The sequence below is a fragment of the Salvia miltiorrhiza genome, chromosome 5 (genome assembly GCF_028751815.1).
Source record: "Salvia miltiorrhiza cultivar Shanhuang (shh) chromosome 5, IMPLAD_Smil_shh, whole genome shotgun sequence".
Lineage (NCBI taxonomy): Eukaryota > Viridiplantae > Streptophyta > Magnoliopsida > Lamiales > Lamiaceae > Salvia > Salvia miltiorrhiza.
In genome coordinates, this window is record NC_080391.1 from 41,279,597 (window position 1) to 41,293,862 (window position 14,266).

General features: G+C 35.0%; 1 protein-coding gene across 1 annotated transcript; it reads left to right on the forward strand.

Moving 5' to 3' along the window:
• The first annotated feature begins 3,734 nt into the window (after nucleotides 1-3,734).
• LOC131024459 (nudix hydrolase 1-like) lies at nucleotides 3,735-5,424 on the forward strand. The gene is made up of 2 exons (XM_057953969.1): nucleotides 3,735-4,122; nucleotides 5,057-5,424. Exons 1-2 carry the CDS (start codon nucleotides 3,855-3,857, stop codon nucleotides 5,353-5,355), a joined length of 567 nt encoding a protein of 188 aa, XP_057809952.1. The 5' UTR covers nucleotides 3,735-3,854; the 3' UTR covers nucleotides 5,356-5,424.
• Nucleotides 5,425-14,266: the final 8,842 nt, after the last annotated feature.

The window sequence follows — 14,266 nt, forward strand, 5'->3', positions numbered from 1 at the left end:
TCTCTCATGTTTTTCGTTTAGGTTTCTGATCATCTATAGGGGCTGTGTTGCTTACAAACAAACAAGGGAAATTATTAAGAGTGCCAAAAATTTGACGAGTCCAAGGCGGAGATTCTTTTTTTTTTTTTATATAAATTAATAATATTAAATAAAAAAATTTAAAGGGCGCGTCATAGGAGATTTGAGCCCAAGACCTTAGACATTAGCCCCTTACCACTTGGTCAAGGTAGAGATTCTTAATATTATGAATATAAAAGAAGGTAGAGATTCTTAATATTATGAATATAAAAGAAGTGAACATGAACTTTTCCCTGTAATCTCTGTCATTTGTTGTTATCAAATTGGGATTAAGTAATTGAAGATTCAACCATATACAATAAAATTAATCATTATTAACACTACATCTAAATTAAAATTATTCATTAACAATACACTCATCAATTTTTATTACAATTCATATAGTTTCATTTAAGACATGGAGGCAGAGGCAGTAATAAGACCAAAAAAGATAGTAGTGAGATTAAGGAGTGCATAATTAGTAGACACGTATTTGTGACCAAAAAAAATAATAGTGAAATTAAGGAGTGTGTAATTAGTAGAGCTGTCAAAATCGATCTGACCCGATGGGCCGACTTGGTCCACCCAAGTTTAGGGCTAGACTGGGCTTTAAAAAATATGAGGCCTAGAAAAAATTGGGCCTAAAAGCCCGCCCAAATAGCCCGTCGAGCTAAAAAGCCTGAGGTTTTCAGACTTTTTGGCCCTCCTGATATAAATTAATTTATTCTTTAAATTATATATTTATAAAGTCCTAAAATATAAAATTGAAGTATGGAAACTCTAATTTAAAAATCTGAATTGAATTTTACGCCGTGTGCATCAGTGACTACGTGTGCTTCAAATTTAATTTTACTCTTTTCGAACTTTTCACTTTGTGCTTGAGGTTTAATTTTGATAGATTAAGAAAAAAAAAAAAAGAGAATTGAAAGTATTAAATTAACAAATCAACTCGTAATTTCACGTGATGCCTCAAGTGTAAAACATTGCATGACTTGTTAATTCGTTTATTTTCTTTTTCTACATTAGTTCTAGACTTTTAGTATTTTTATGATTTTTTGCTTCTATGTTCATCAATAGATTGGTTTATTATTGTTTTTGTTACTTCCTCTCTTCATATGCTTCGAACTATTTCTAGTTTTGTCAAAGTCTGAATCCAAGCCAAGCATTTTAGAGGACTAGGTGATAAGTTCATTAAAATGTAATCCAAATAATTATTAGATTCTGAATCAGATTTCTGAAAAAAAAAAATTGTTGGAACTATTTTATTTTTCATTATTTTTGTAACAAAAGATTTCAGAAAGAAAGAATATTGGGTGAGTTTGGCCTGACCGTCCGGTGCCCCGAAAGGGGCTGGGTTAGGCCTACTATTTCGTAGCCCAATCATATTTCGGGCCAAACCGACCCGATATAATTCGAAAGTTCAGTGTGGGCCCGGGCCGGGCTGGCCCCGACCCGGCTCATTTGGCAGCTCTAGTAATTACTAAATAAAGTAAACTAGTGTTTTACCCGTGCGATGCACGGGATTACATATGTTGTTAAAATTTGGTTTTGCTTAACTAATTTTTTAAAAGAAATATGAATATATTTTTGTTGAAAGTTATTAAAATTAAAATAAAGATATAAAATAATAAAAAAAATATCATAACTTATTTTACAATTCATCCATTTACGTAAAAGTTCATAGGATGTCTATACCTGATTAAGTAAGGCATCGAACAATATAAGCATTTTATTGTAACATTGTGAAAGACACTTTTGTATAATCTGTAAAATAAATTATTTAAAAATATTTTATTATACAATTGTTATACCAACTATGTTACTGCTAAACTATATTTAAGACTAACATTTTAAATTACTTAAAAATAAAGGTGAAAATAATAATACATGAAAAGACAATTGCAAACTTGTCATCTTATTATTATAAATTTTGGAACACTGCTTTATAATTTATATACAACATTTGTAGAATTAATAATCTACTTTGTCTTCATTACATATCAAGATTTTCAGACTCCTTTGACTTGTAACTCTAGAAATAGCTACATAAAACTGACTGTGACTAAAAACAAGCCTATTAAAAAATAAACCCACATGAGAGAGTGATTGACCTTGACTTTTGTTTATAGTCATTGCATAAGAAACAATAATAGGGAACTGCTGCCGTTGAAACTTGAGCGGTAGTCTTGGATCAACTGGTATCAGTGTCATCCTTAGTATCAATACTTGATGTCCTGCATTATGGTCTGTGAGAACTTTCCCTTCCAAAATAAAATAGCCTCATATTTAATTCATTGCAGATCTGGCATTATTTGGTTGCAATTTTTTACTAAAGACCACATGGTCGGCATGTTTATGATTAGAGAAATGATGAATATCAAAAGAAAAAGTAAAAATTTCACACCAAAAGTTAGTTTATATAGGCCACGGGGATACACATTTGATGGGAGATACACATTTAATATATTATATTGAATGAGATGCTTTGATAATGGAGTTGATTTTGGTTTGACGATAATAAAAAGTTGTTACATTTTTTGGAGATATATATGGAATGTTGCCAAATTACACATTTCACACTATCACCTCTCTCTCTCTTAGATCTGACGTCATGCATGCCTGAGATAGGGCTTCTTCTTCGTCTCCTTTGTTTAGCTGTAAAGATGATACAAAAATCTCATTAATCATGCATACCAATCAATACCTTACTCTACTTAATATGTATTTCATAATTTCGTTGATAGTTGATTGGTATATTGGTATTTTGATTTGTTAGACAAAACATAGAAACATAATCAATGTGGGTCATGATTTATGGAGATATGATTGGATGATCTATTGTGTCGTGTTTAGCATTAGTAAGATTATTATTATTATTATTATTATTATTATTATTATTATTATTATTATTATTATTATTATTATTATTATTATTATTATTATTATTATTATTATTATTATTATTTGTCATACTTTGCAAAAATCACAACAAAAAATTAATAGCCGCCTTATATAGCCCTTTTTTTGTTTATCTCCAAAAGATTTAATTGAAAATAATTAGAAATCCATCTATGAGATAGCGTGTAAATCAAAAATAATTTATATGAGATATTGCTACGAGTTCGTAAATAATTTTTTATTCTCTTGAATTCAAAAACAATCTATAGTCTAAAATTGCGTGTAAATCAAAAAGAATATTCACTTTTGCAAATGACTACAAGATCCCATGCAATTTATATGTATTTATATTTTGAATTTTATTTATTGGATGAATATTTTTCACAAAAGATTTAATTGAAATTAGTGATCTACAAATTTTTACATATAAATTTCATATATAGATGATGGGAATAAATGCCGTTCAATTAAATGTAGATTTAATTACATTTAATTAAGATATATATATATATATCATCCTATAAATTAGTCAACTTTCCAAAAATAAATTGAGTAAAAGGGCGGGAATTTTTTTTGGCTAGATGGACCAGCTTTTATATATGTATAGATAGATAGATTGGTGGAAAAAGATAACTAAATTGAGATTTATAAAAATAGGCATAGAGAGACTAGGGTAGTTGAGCAGTTAATTAATCTCTTAATTATTTGTATTTTGGTTTGACCGACACGCAGCCTCGTAATTATGAAAATCTCGTAGATGGGTATACTTCTACTATTCTCTCCTTTATAAAAAATATTTCCAGTTGCTTGAGATTTGAGGCAAACTATATATACCTACCACGTTCATATATATTACAGTATATTAGTATTAGTACCATATTGAATGCAGCAGCAGCACTATGGCATTTATGATTAGCACTAAAATTCTCTCAACCGCCAAACCTATTTCCCCATTTCACAAATATGACTCCAAGCGTTCAGAAATTTTACGGGCGAATAAGCGCCGCCGGCTGCACGTGTCGTCATCTGCGGCGGTGCCGGAGCAACCTACGCTAGAAGTTGGGGTGCAGGTGTTTCTGTTGAACGGGAATAAAGTGCTGATGGGCCGCCGCCGCACCGCTATAGGCGACGGCCACTTCGCCCTTCCCGGCGGTCACCTCGAGTTCGGTCAGATCTTCCCCCCCTTTTTATTGTGTGATCAACAAATGATTCTACCATTAAGATGGTCTTTAAATATCAATACTACATACGAATTGCAGTGTCTACTTATACAATGTTTCCTGATAGTGAAGAATTATTTGCTATTGTTTTTGGAAAAGAAATTTGCTTCGATCCAAATCCATAAAAAGCTGAAAGTGTTGGTGGATGTTTTTATTTTATTCCCTCCATCCACAAAAATTAATCATCTTATGAGATGACATGTTTCAATGAAAATGATTATTGTTTTACGAATAGAGAAAAAATCACACTTAAAAAATATGAGTAGTATTTATAATGATAATTAATTATATTATAAGTAGAGAATATGGTCCACTGTATGATAAATAGTTTCCAAAAAAAATAATTATTTTTTATGAACATTCCAAAATAATAAAAAGAGATTATTTTTAAGCATATTAGTATTTTATTTCTATCTCAATTAAACAATAATTGGGGTTGGTATTTCAAATTACTTGCACGAGTGATCCTAAGATCTGATTTGTGAAGATTCTCAAACAAGGATTTCAACAACTCCACATAAAATTGTTTAGAATTAAGAATGATTGCTTTTAATTCTCAAAAAAAAGAATGATTGCTTTTAAAATCATTTATCCAATCAATTGATAATCCAAATAATGATCATAAATTGGCGAATATTTTATTTGAGGAGTAGTAATTAAGTGGGAGGGAATTTCGATTACTAATCAAAGTATGTATAAAATGTAATTCAAATTCACAAAAATCATTCAAAACTCCAAGAACTGCCGCTAATGAATCATGTAAAATCCTTGACTTACTAATTTTATCACTCGATGCAAGTTTATAAATGGAATATTTTGTTTCGGTGTATTGAGTTGAGAATTACTATTTTGATTGAATCCGATGATGTTGCAAGTAACAGGTGAAAGCTTCGAAGAATGTGCGTATAGGGAAGTGAAAGAGGAAACGGGGCTAGAGATTAGTGGAATGGAGATTTTGACAATCACTAACAATGTGATTATGGAACCCAGAGCGATGCATCTGGTTGCAGTGATGATGCGCGCCGCGCTTGCACACCCCAATCAACAGCCCCTCAATGTGGAACCTCTAAAATGTGATGGTTGGGATTGGTACGACTGGGACCATCTTCCTAATCCATTATTACTAACACTTCAAACGGCTATTTTAGGTGGTCTAAATCCTTTCCCACCCAATTACTAGTGTATCATCACTTCTTAAACATCATAATATTTCTCACGCACAAAAACTCATCATATTGCTTTTTATGTACTCCATGTATCATCACTTCATTACTTTCTCATGATCACTCCACGAAACGACAAAAGTAAGAGCATTAACGTTTGTTGAGTTAATGTTTGACTCATCCATATTTTGGGCCCACTTATGAGCCAAATGATGCATTGAGTTGATTCATCATGTTGACTCATATGAATTAATTTTGAGTTTGTGAATTCTGATTTAATTTAAATTTAGAAATTACATTAATTGAAATACTGTGAAATTGTATTAAACATAAATAATAAAAATACATCAATTAAAAAAACCAAATATAAATTTTAAATAACCATAGAAATGACTATTCCGGCCCTAGTGGTCCAAATCGTACCTAAATAGTCTCAATCAAGAAGATGATGAAGAAGACGAAGAATAGTAGAACGAAATCATTTTTCTATGTTGAAAAATGAGAGAGGAAAAGAGAAATGAAAAAGAAAAGATTGAGAAAATAATGTACATATAGTGTAGGATAAAAGGGGTTATTTATAGATTAAAAAAAAAGGGGGTTAATGCCTTGAAAAACCATGAACTTTGGTGCGATTTCAAAACTTTCCATGAACTATTTTTTTATCAAAATTTTCATGAACTTAAACGCCTGAACAATTTTTCCACGATTTTTACCTCCGGTGATTGTCCGGTCTTAGGTGGTGCCTACGTGGCATTACCGAGCTGACATGACGCCTACGTGGTAATACCGAGCTAATGTGGCGCCTACTTGGAAAAAAAAATAGAAAATCGATTATTTTTCTTTGCTCTGCTCTGGTCGCCTCGCTGCTCTGCTCTGGCCGCCTCGCTGCTCTGCTCTGGTCTCTACTCTAGCCGCCGCCTCCCTAACCAACCCTGCAGATCCGCCGCCGCGCCAGTCGCCGCCCTCTCCGCTGCTCCGATTCGCGGCCTTTACCACCACCACACCAGATCCGTCCACCGCTGCCTCCCTCACCACCGCCTCCGGCACCCGCACCAGATCCGGCGCCCCTACCGCCGCCGCGCTAGTCACCTCCGTCCCTCGTTCTTCTTCTTCTTCTCCAAACATCCATCGCCGCCGTCGACTTCTTCTCCCTCAAAAAATCTTCTTCTTCCCCAGATCTCGCGCCGCCGACCTCACACCACCTCTCTCTCTCCACCGCCCTCCCCCACCACCTCGCAGATCCGCCGCCCCCCTCCGCATTACCAGGTGGTTAGAAGAGCTCTGCCCACGGAGACGGAAAACTTTCTTTCCGGCGAGCTCGACCACTAACACACAGAGAGAGAGAGAGAGAGTTTTGGGCTCAAAACGACGTCGTTTTGATTCACCGCCGGTGACGCCATGTCACTTTTCAGGTCACTTAAAAATGTCATGTCAGCACTCAATTTGAGGATTTTTGAAAATCATGGCAAAATTGATCAGCCCCTTAAGTTCCTGGAAAATTGGATAAAAAAAATAGTTCATGGAAAGTTTTGAAATAGCACCAAAGTTCATGGTTTTTCACGGCATTAATCCAAAAAAACGTTGAAGTATTTGTTTTTTTTCTGTTAGAGGCGAATTTTTCAATTTTTTTAGTTAGCAAGTGTACCACACGCTTCATTAATATAAGGCAGATGAAGTATTAATTAATTATTGCAGATGTTTATACATTAAAAAAACAATTTTTTTTGAAATTATTAAATAAAACAAAATTTATATCAACTTTCATCCTTATTCCCCCTCTGTAAATAGAGTATAATATTGATATAATATGCTTTGGGTGGTATAGTCATTTTTTTTTTTACTTGGGAGAAGGGGGATTGTAGGATTGAATCCCAAATCTCTCTTTACACGTAAAATTAATTTATCAAAGATTACAATTTCTGATCAATATAAACTACTGCATGGGTTAAATAATGCAATTGGGTATATTGAATGTCCCTAGTTCATAAATGATTTTCCGTATGTGTTTCGATTCATATATATTTGGATGTTTTTTTGTGTTAAATGGAAAAACTGAAATCCAATTTTGAATGTATAAATATATAGTCTTTACAAAAACTTCCAGATACGGTACAACACACATCTATATCTATATAATATAGGGTTAATAGCCGGAAAATACACGAACTTTCACGAAATTTGCAAATTGCACATGAGCTTCAAAAATAGCCTCAGAATACATCACCTTTTAATTTTATTGTAAATTGCACACAGCGGGAACTCTAGCTATAATTAAAGTTGACCGGCAATGACGTGGACTATATGCGTGGCATTTTTATTGTAGGTGGCAATACGCATGGCATTTTTATTGATCTGGCATTACAAGTGTTATTTTTATTGAAAAAGAAATTTTAAAAAAATGAAAGAACGATGAACCACCGCCTTCGTCGCGGTCCGAGTCCGGCCACCACCGTTTTCCCTCTCCACCACCACCGTTTTCCGGCAACCTACACACACGCAGACTCCCTTTCTCAAAATCGAGCCCTAGCCGCCGCCTCTCCATTTTCCCAAACACGCACAGATTCTCAGGTTCCCAAACACGCCACTGCGCCGGCTCGGCTGCATTCAAATCGATTACATGAACCATCTTCTCCCCTTCCATGGCCTCCACGATCGTTTGATTGTTGATTACAGAAGCCACTTTTTAGAAACAGTAGGAGCTCGAAGAAAATCCTCCTCGCCGCGATCTCCTCTGCAACGGCCGGAACCCTAGTCGAATTGAAGGACTTGTACACGCGGGGCCAGGATCGGAGGATCCGATCGGCTAGGGCTTTGGAGAAGTAGGAAGAGATGTGCTACATCGTGTCGCCGTGGGGCTGGATTCGGGGTTGGATTGGCTGGATTCAGGCGATGGTGGTGGATTGCAGATTTGGGGATTTTTTTTCTTGTTTTTTAAAAATTATAATCACTCAAAACGACGTCGTTTTGAGCGTTAAAACGTAAGTAAAAACGACGTTGTATTCCCATTGTCTCCGGTCATCCACGTAGGAAAATTCCGGGAGCCACGTCAGCAGGGATTAATGCGTTGGTCAACGCGTGTACAATTTGCAATTAAATTAAAAGGTCATGTATTCTGAGGCTATTTTTTAAGGTCATGTGCAATTTACAAATTCGGTAAAAGTTCGTGTATTTTCTGGCTATTAACCCTATAATATATAAAAGAGGAGTTTTCTCCCTCCAATCTTTCCCTCTATTTTTTTCTTTTTTTTTCATTAACTTTTTTATAATTTATTTTTTCAATTATCGTCAAATTTGATTTATAAAATAATATTCAATATGCATCTTAAATTTAAGTTGGTAACAAGATTTTTAATAAGGTATAAAAATGATAAAAAATGAATTTAAAACGAATAGATTATTTATTTTCTTTTTCTTTGTTAAAATTTTACGATTTTTTTATTTATGTTTGTGTATGAAAATATTTATTTATTTATTATCATGTGGAATACTCTATAATAATAATGTGTATATTACTTTTCATTATCAAATAATTTAAAATTATTTTATAATTATCATTACACTACACTTTATACATAGTTGAAAGTTATGCTTTAAAAATTGGGATTTTATTGATTAATTGATATTTTATTTTTAAACATATTTTACATTTATTAGATTTTGATTATATTTAATATATTCATTTATTTAAAATATCATTTAATATCGATTTCGCTGTGCATCGCACAGATGGGCATATTAATTTGAATTAGTAAGGATCAAACATTTTTTTAACAGCTTCAATCGACTAAAATGCTAAACCACCCGATTCGAGCCCAATAATTTTTAATTTTTTTTTTGAAATTACAAGAGGTATCTTAATATGATCAACTATGCAACACACACGCAGGTGGGACCTCACCATCACCCAAACGGTGGGAAAACATCACTGCACGCAATCAAGAAACGCACGCCTGAATGTGGAACCTCAACACCAAACAACATCGCACGCATGCGGAAATACAACACCACCGAAAGTGGGAAAATATCACCGCATGCAGGTGGGATTGAACCCAAACCTTGGTTGCCTCATATTTGCCACTAGAGCAAGGCCTTATTGGCTATTTGAGCCCTATAATTGAAATACCTTGTTGTTCTTTTTTGGGTTAAATGCATGTAATATCATGAACTTAGGCCGAAATCCAAATTTAACACGGACTTCAATTTGTCCAATTTATATGGCTAACTTTACTTCGTGTCCAAATTTAACACCGATTTGTTTTCCGGCAGAACTACGTGGCAATGACGTGAACCACGTGACAATGACTTGTCTTCCAAATGACACGTCATAATTTGTAACTTAAAAACGTTCTATTTAAATGTGTAACTTTACTCCGTGTTCAATTTAAATGTGTAACTTTACTCCGTGTTCAATTTAAATGTGTAACTTTACTCCCTGTTCAATTTTAGCACCGAATAGAGATAGAGAGAGATACAGACAAGCATGGTCGGAGACGGCATGAGCTGCTGCTGTCCAGTCGAGAGCAGGGGAGGCCGCGGTGGTTCAGAGCTGTTGCTCGTCCGGCGAGAGAGAGCGTCGGTGAGGGCGGCGGCCTGTGGTTAGGTGGCCGCGATTTAGGTGTTTGAAGTTGGGGATCTAGGGTTTAGGGGAAAAGGGCAGCGGCGACCGAGAAAGGGAAGAGAGACAAGAGAGGCGGAGTCGACCGGCCGCGTTACAGTCGTCGGAATCGTCGCCGGAGGTCGCAAAGGGGGAGTCGGCGACGTGAGCTGTGCGTCGCGCTTGGAGGAGGAGAGGCGCTCGCCGGCGGGAAGATGAAGGGGTGTTGGAGGAGAGGAGCAAAATCCGGCGAGCAAAACGCTGCGTTTTGCTCGCCGGCCGAAAACTTGTGCCGGCAAGCCACGTCATTGACACGTAGGATTCAATTTGAGGGGGAAAAAAACGGTGTTAAAATTGGACACGGGGTAAAGTTAGCCATATAAATTGGGCAAATTGAAGTCCGTGCTAAATTTGGATTTCGGTCTAAGTTCATGATATTACATGCATTTAACCCTTCTTTTTTCTCTCTTTTTTTTTTCCGGATACTTTATTTATTTTATTTTGTATACTCGTAAAAAACATAGGTTGAATCAAAATTACAAATTGAATTCAAGTGTTATAACCATCGACATAGGAAAAGAAAGAAAAAAAAATATATTTGTTCATCATTAACTCAATAACTATTGTTTTGTTTACTCAATGAGTATCTCGAATATTTTGATCATACAAAAAAATTACAATTACTTTCACAAGATTAGACCTCAATTATGTTTGACAATCATATCAGTTTGAATTAAGTCAAGGGTTTTGATTTGGTGGATTGAATATATGAGAGTAATAAGATTGATAGAATTGGAGAAGTGATTAAATAATCCATCAACTTTGAGGTGATAAATAATGTCTTAATTGGATGATTAGATGCGGGCTGAATTATCAATCACACGGACTCAATCATGCAAACCAAACACTTGATTAAGATGAATTATTTTATCAATCATGCCTTCTCATTCAAACCAAACGCCTACTGTGTTAAATTTATATATTGTCAAATCAAAAATAAATTTCTTATACAATTCATAAATTAACTAGTAGTTTATGTATTTAATGGCCAATTAATAACCCAAAAATTCAATTAACATGACTATTCGGATCACATGTCCCGCTGTTGTAATGAAGCTTTTATTTTAGAGTAGTGCTATTCATACATATTATGTATGTACGTAATAGGAGGGTATTTTAGTAATTTTATATAATTAGTTATCAAGGCATAATTAATGTGAATTAAGTGAATTGGTATTTTACTTCAACTAGTACGCCCGCCCGTGCGATGCACGGTGAATATCGAAATTAAACGATATTTTAAATAAATAAATATAATTATTAAATATGATTAAAATATAAGTTAATATAATTATTTAAAAAAATAATCCACACCAATTACACAATAAAGAAATTGAATATACCAACATACAAAATTTTCAACTTTCTATTTCCAATGGTTGAAATACTATTTAATTGTTTTTAATTGATATATGGTGATAAATATATAAATTCATAAAAAAATAAAAAGATAGATACACAAAACCATCTATTTGCATATAATTTAATACATATTTTTTGAATGGGTATTTAAATTATATTTATTCGATCATTTTATTTAAACATAAATTATAAATATCGAAGAGGTGAACGACTTATAAATAAAAGGTTTAGTCTTAACCTCAGACCTTCTCACAATTAAAAATATATATATGTAAATCAAAATCCTAATATACTAGTACATAATATTTTTTTAAATACATAATAAATATTTCAATATTATGGAATTGAATTCTCTTGACAAATTATGTATAATGGAAGTTAACTTAATGACAGTTCAAACCAATTTAATTATTATAAAACATGTAACTTTATGTAATATAAATTATATATACTAATCTTATTGTAAAATGTCATTGTTATGATTTTAATCGATAGCCACATTAAATTCAACAATTCCGGGCGCATAATTAAATTAAACAAAAGCAATAACTCGTACTTAAAGTTAATAGGGTTAAGTACCAGATTCCTCCCTATCGATGGCGTCCCTATCGCGTTTAGCCCCCTACCGTCAGGGGGGAGAGCTGCCCACTACCTCAACGTGGCTTTATCGCACCAATTTCCCCCCGGCCCCACTCATCTTTCTCTCTCTCTCTCTCTCCTTGATTTTCAGATCTGGCGCCTCACCGCCTCACACCCATCGACACCTCCGGCGAAGCCAATTGGCATCGGTTGCCCGTCGGAGAAGGTGAGAAACAGAAAATGGAGTCGCACTTCCGCCCTCTACTGCTCCCCCTTCTCCCGCCGCTCCTCAATTTTCTCTCTCTAAATTCAGTTTGCGGAAGCAACGGTGGCACCATTGGTGTCATCAAAGTGAATTATAAATTCGCTGACTCCGACGCCAATCTCAGCACTCTCAGCGCTCACGATGATGTCCGCCACCTCTCCATTCTCGTCGGCGTCGACCTACCCCTCAGAGGCACCAGTTGTAAGTGGGGGAAATGGGCTGCCAAGATACGGAATGGGCTCTCTCTCTGCAAATCTAGGTTTCTGTGGATTGTACCGTCTTCATCGGCGAAGCTCCTGCAGCCGGAATTTGGGGCAAAGGCGGGGGAGAGAGGGATGGTGGTGGAAACTGTTGGGTGTTGAACTTTTGGTTCCTGAACTTGTGGAGATGGAGGAAGACGTGGTGGTGGTGGTGACGATGGTAGTGGAAGAGGCGACGGAGATGGAGGCCGGCCAACGGCCCTTCGCCGGAGGAGGAGCCGCGGTGGCAGAGCTTGAGAGAGGGAGAGACGGATCATAAAAACATTTTTGGGTTAAGTACCAGATTCCCCCTATCGATGGCGACCCTATCGCGTTTAGCCCCCTACCGTCAGGGGGGAGAGCTGCCCACTACCTCAACGTGGCTTTATCGCACCAATTTTCCCCCCGCCTTTTAACGGATGTTAACGCCCGCTAACGGACGTTAAAAGGCAGGGGGGAATTGGTGCGATAAAGCCACGTTGAGGTAGTGGGCAGCTCTCTCTCCTGACGGTAGGGGGCTAAACACGATAGGGACGCTATCGATAGGGGGAATCTGGTACTTAACCCAAGTGAATATAATAAGTCTAAATTATATTATTTTTAAAGTCTATATCTAAGTAGCCTAGAATTAACTTTTTTAAATTAAAATAAATACAAATAACATAAAAAGAAAAATAGTTTAAACCCTAATTCATTTAATTCATCCTGATCCACCACTATGTCGTTAGACCTATTTTTGTTTCTACATCTTCTACAAAATAATTGCTACGCATATTTTTCTTCTGTTTGCGTCGCCGTCTTCTTCTTCTTCTTCTTCTTTCATCTTCTACAAAATAATTCCATCATCTTGCATCTTCATATTCCCATTCATCCATCAAACATATTTTTCTTAATTCTTATAAACAATAAAGATAATTTTTGATTTTGACACATATATAAAGTGAGAAACATCGATAGCCACACACACAAAAATCATTGTGTTTTGTATTATACTAATATACTAGTTTATTATTCTATGAAAATCATTATTAGTATTTGTATTAATTCATAGATAAAATAAAACTCAAATGAAATAAAATACATGAATAAATTAATATATAAAATTAATAGCTAAAAAATGTATAAGTCCACATTAAATAAAATTATAATAGCCCAAAATATATATTCCAAACCAAGAAATACAAAAATTAATTTGAAGCTGTCATGACATTGGGAATTAAGGGTGGAGGCGAAGCAATTGAAGATGGTGGAACAGTTAATTGCTTAAGAGACGTTGGAAGCTGTAAAACTGGTGAAGAGGGGAATTTCGTTTTTAAAAGTGACTAAGTGAGGGAAAAGCGCATTTCGGCAGTAGTAGCGTTTTTTCAATTATTATTTCTCTTTATTTGCTTTTAGTTAGTACTGTACGTGTGAGGGGACCATCTTATATGTAACTGCATGAGAAGGAGTTTAACCTAATTATGAAATATCAACTTTCTTCCTATCTTCTTCTTCCTCTCGCCTCCTGCTTCCCTTTCTATCTTCTATCTTAATTATCACATCAAGATCACAACTTTTTTACGTAAAATTCTTTTTTTTTTGTATACAATTTCCCATCCAAACACAGATCTATAACATTTGGTAATATCAGAACAAGGTTTCTTTGCTTTTTCTAGCAAAGCTTTTTCGATCATGGCCGATGGTACGCGTTTGAAGGAGCTGCAAGAAGCACAAAAGAAAATGGATCAATTATTGCAAGCTCAATCGTTACAAAGAACAATTACTGAAGAGAGATTGAAGGAGTTGTTAGTTGGAATCGATCAGAAAGTAGATGCAAAATATGATCAGCT

Coding starts and splice junctions, on each gene's coding strand:
- LOC131024459 (XM_057953969.1), top strand. CDS start 3,855: ATGGCATTTATGATTAGCACTAAAATTCTCTCAACCGCCAAACCTATT. Junction 4,123..5,056: donor CGGCGGTCACCTCGAGTTCG/GTCAGATCTTCC, acceptor TGCAAGTAACAG/GTGAAAGCTTCGAAGAATGT.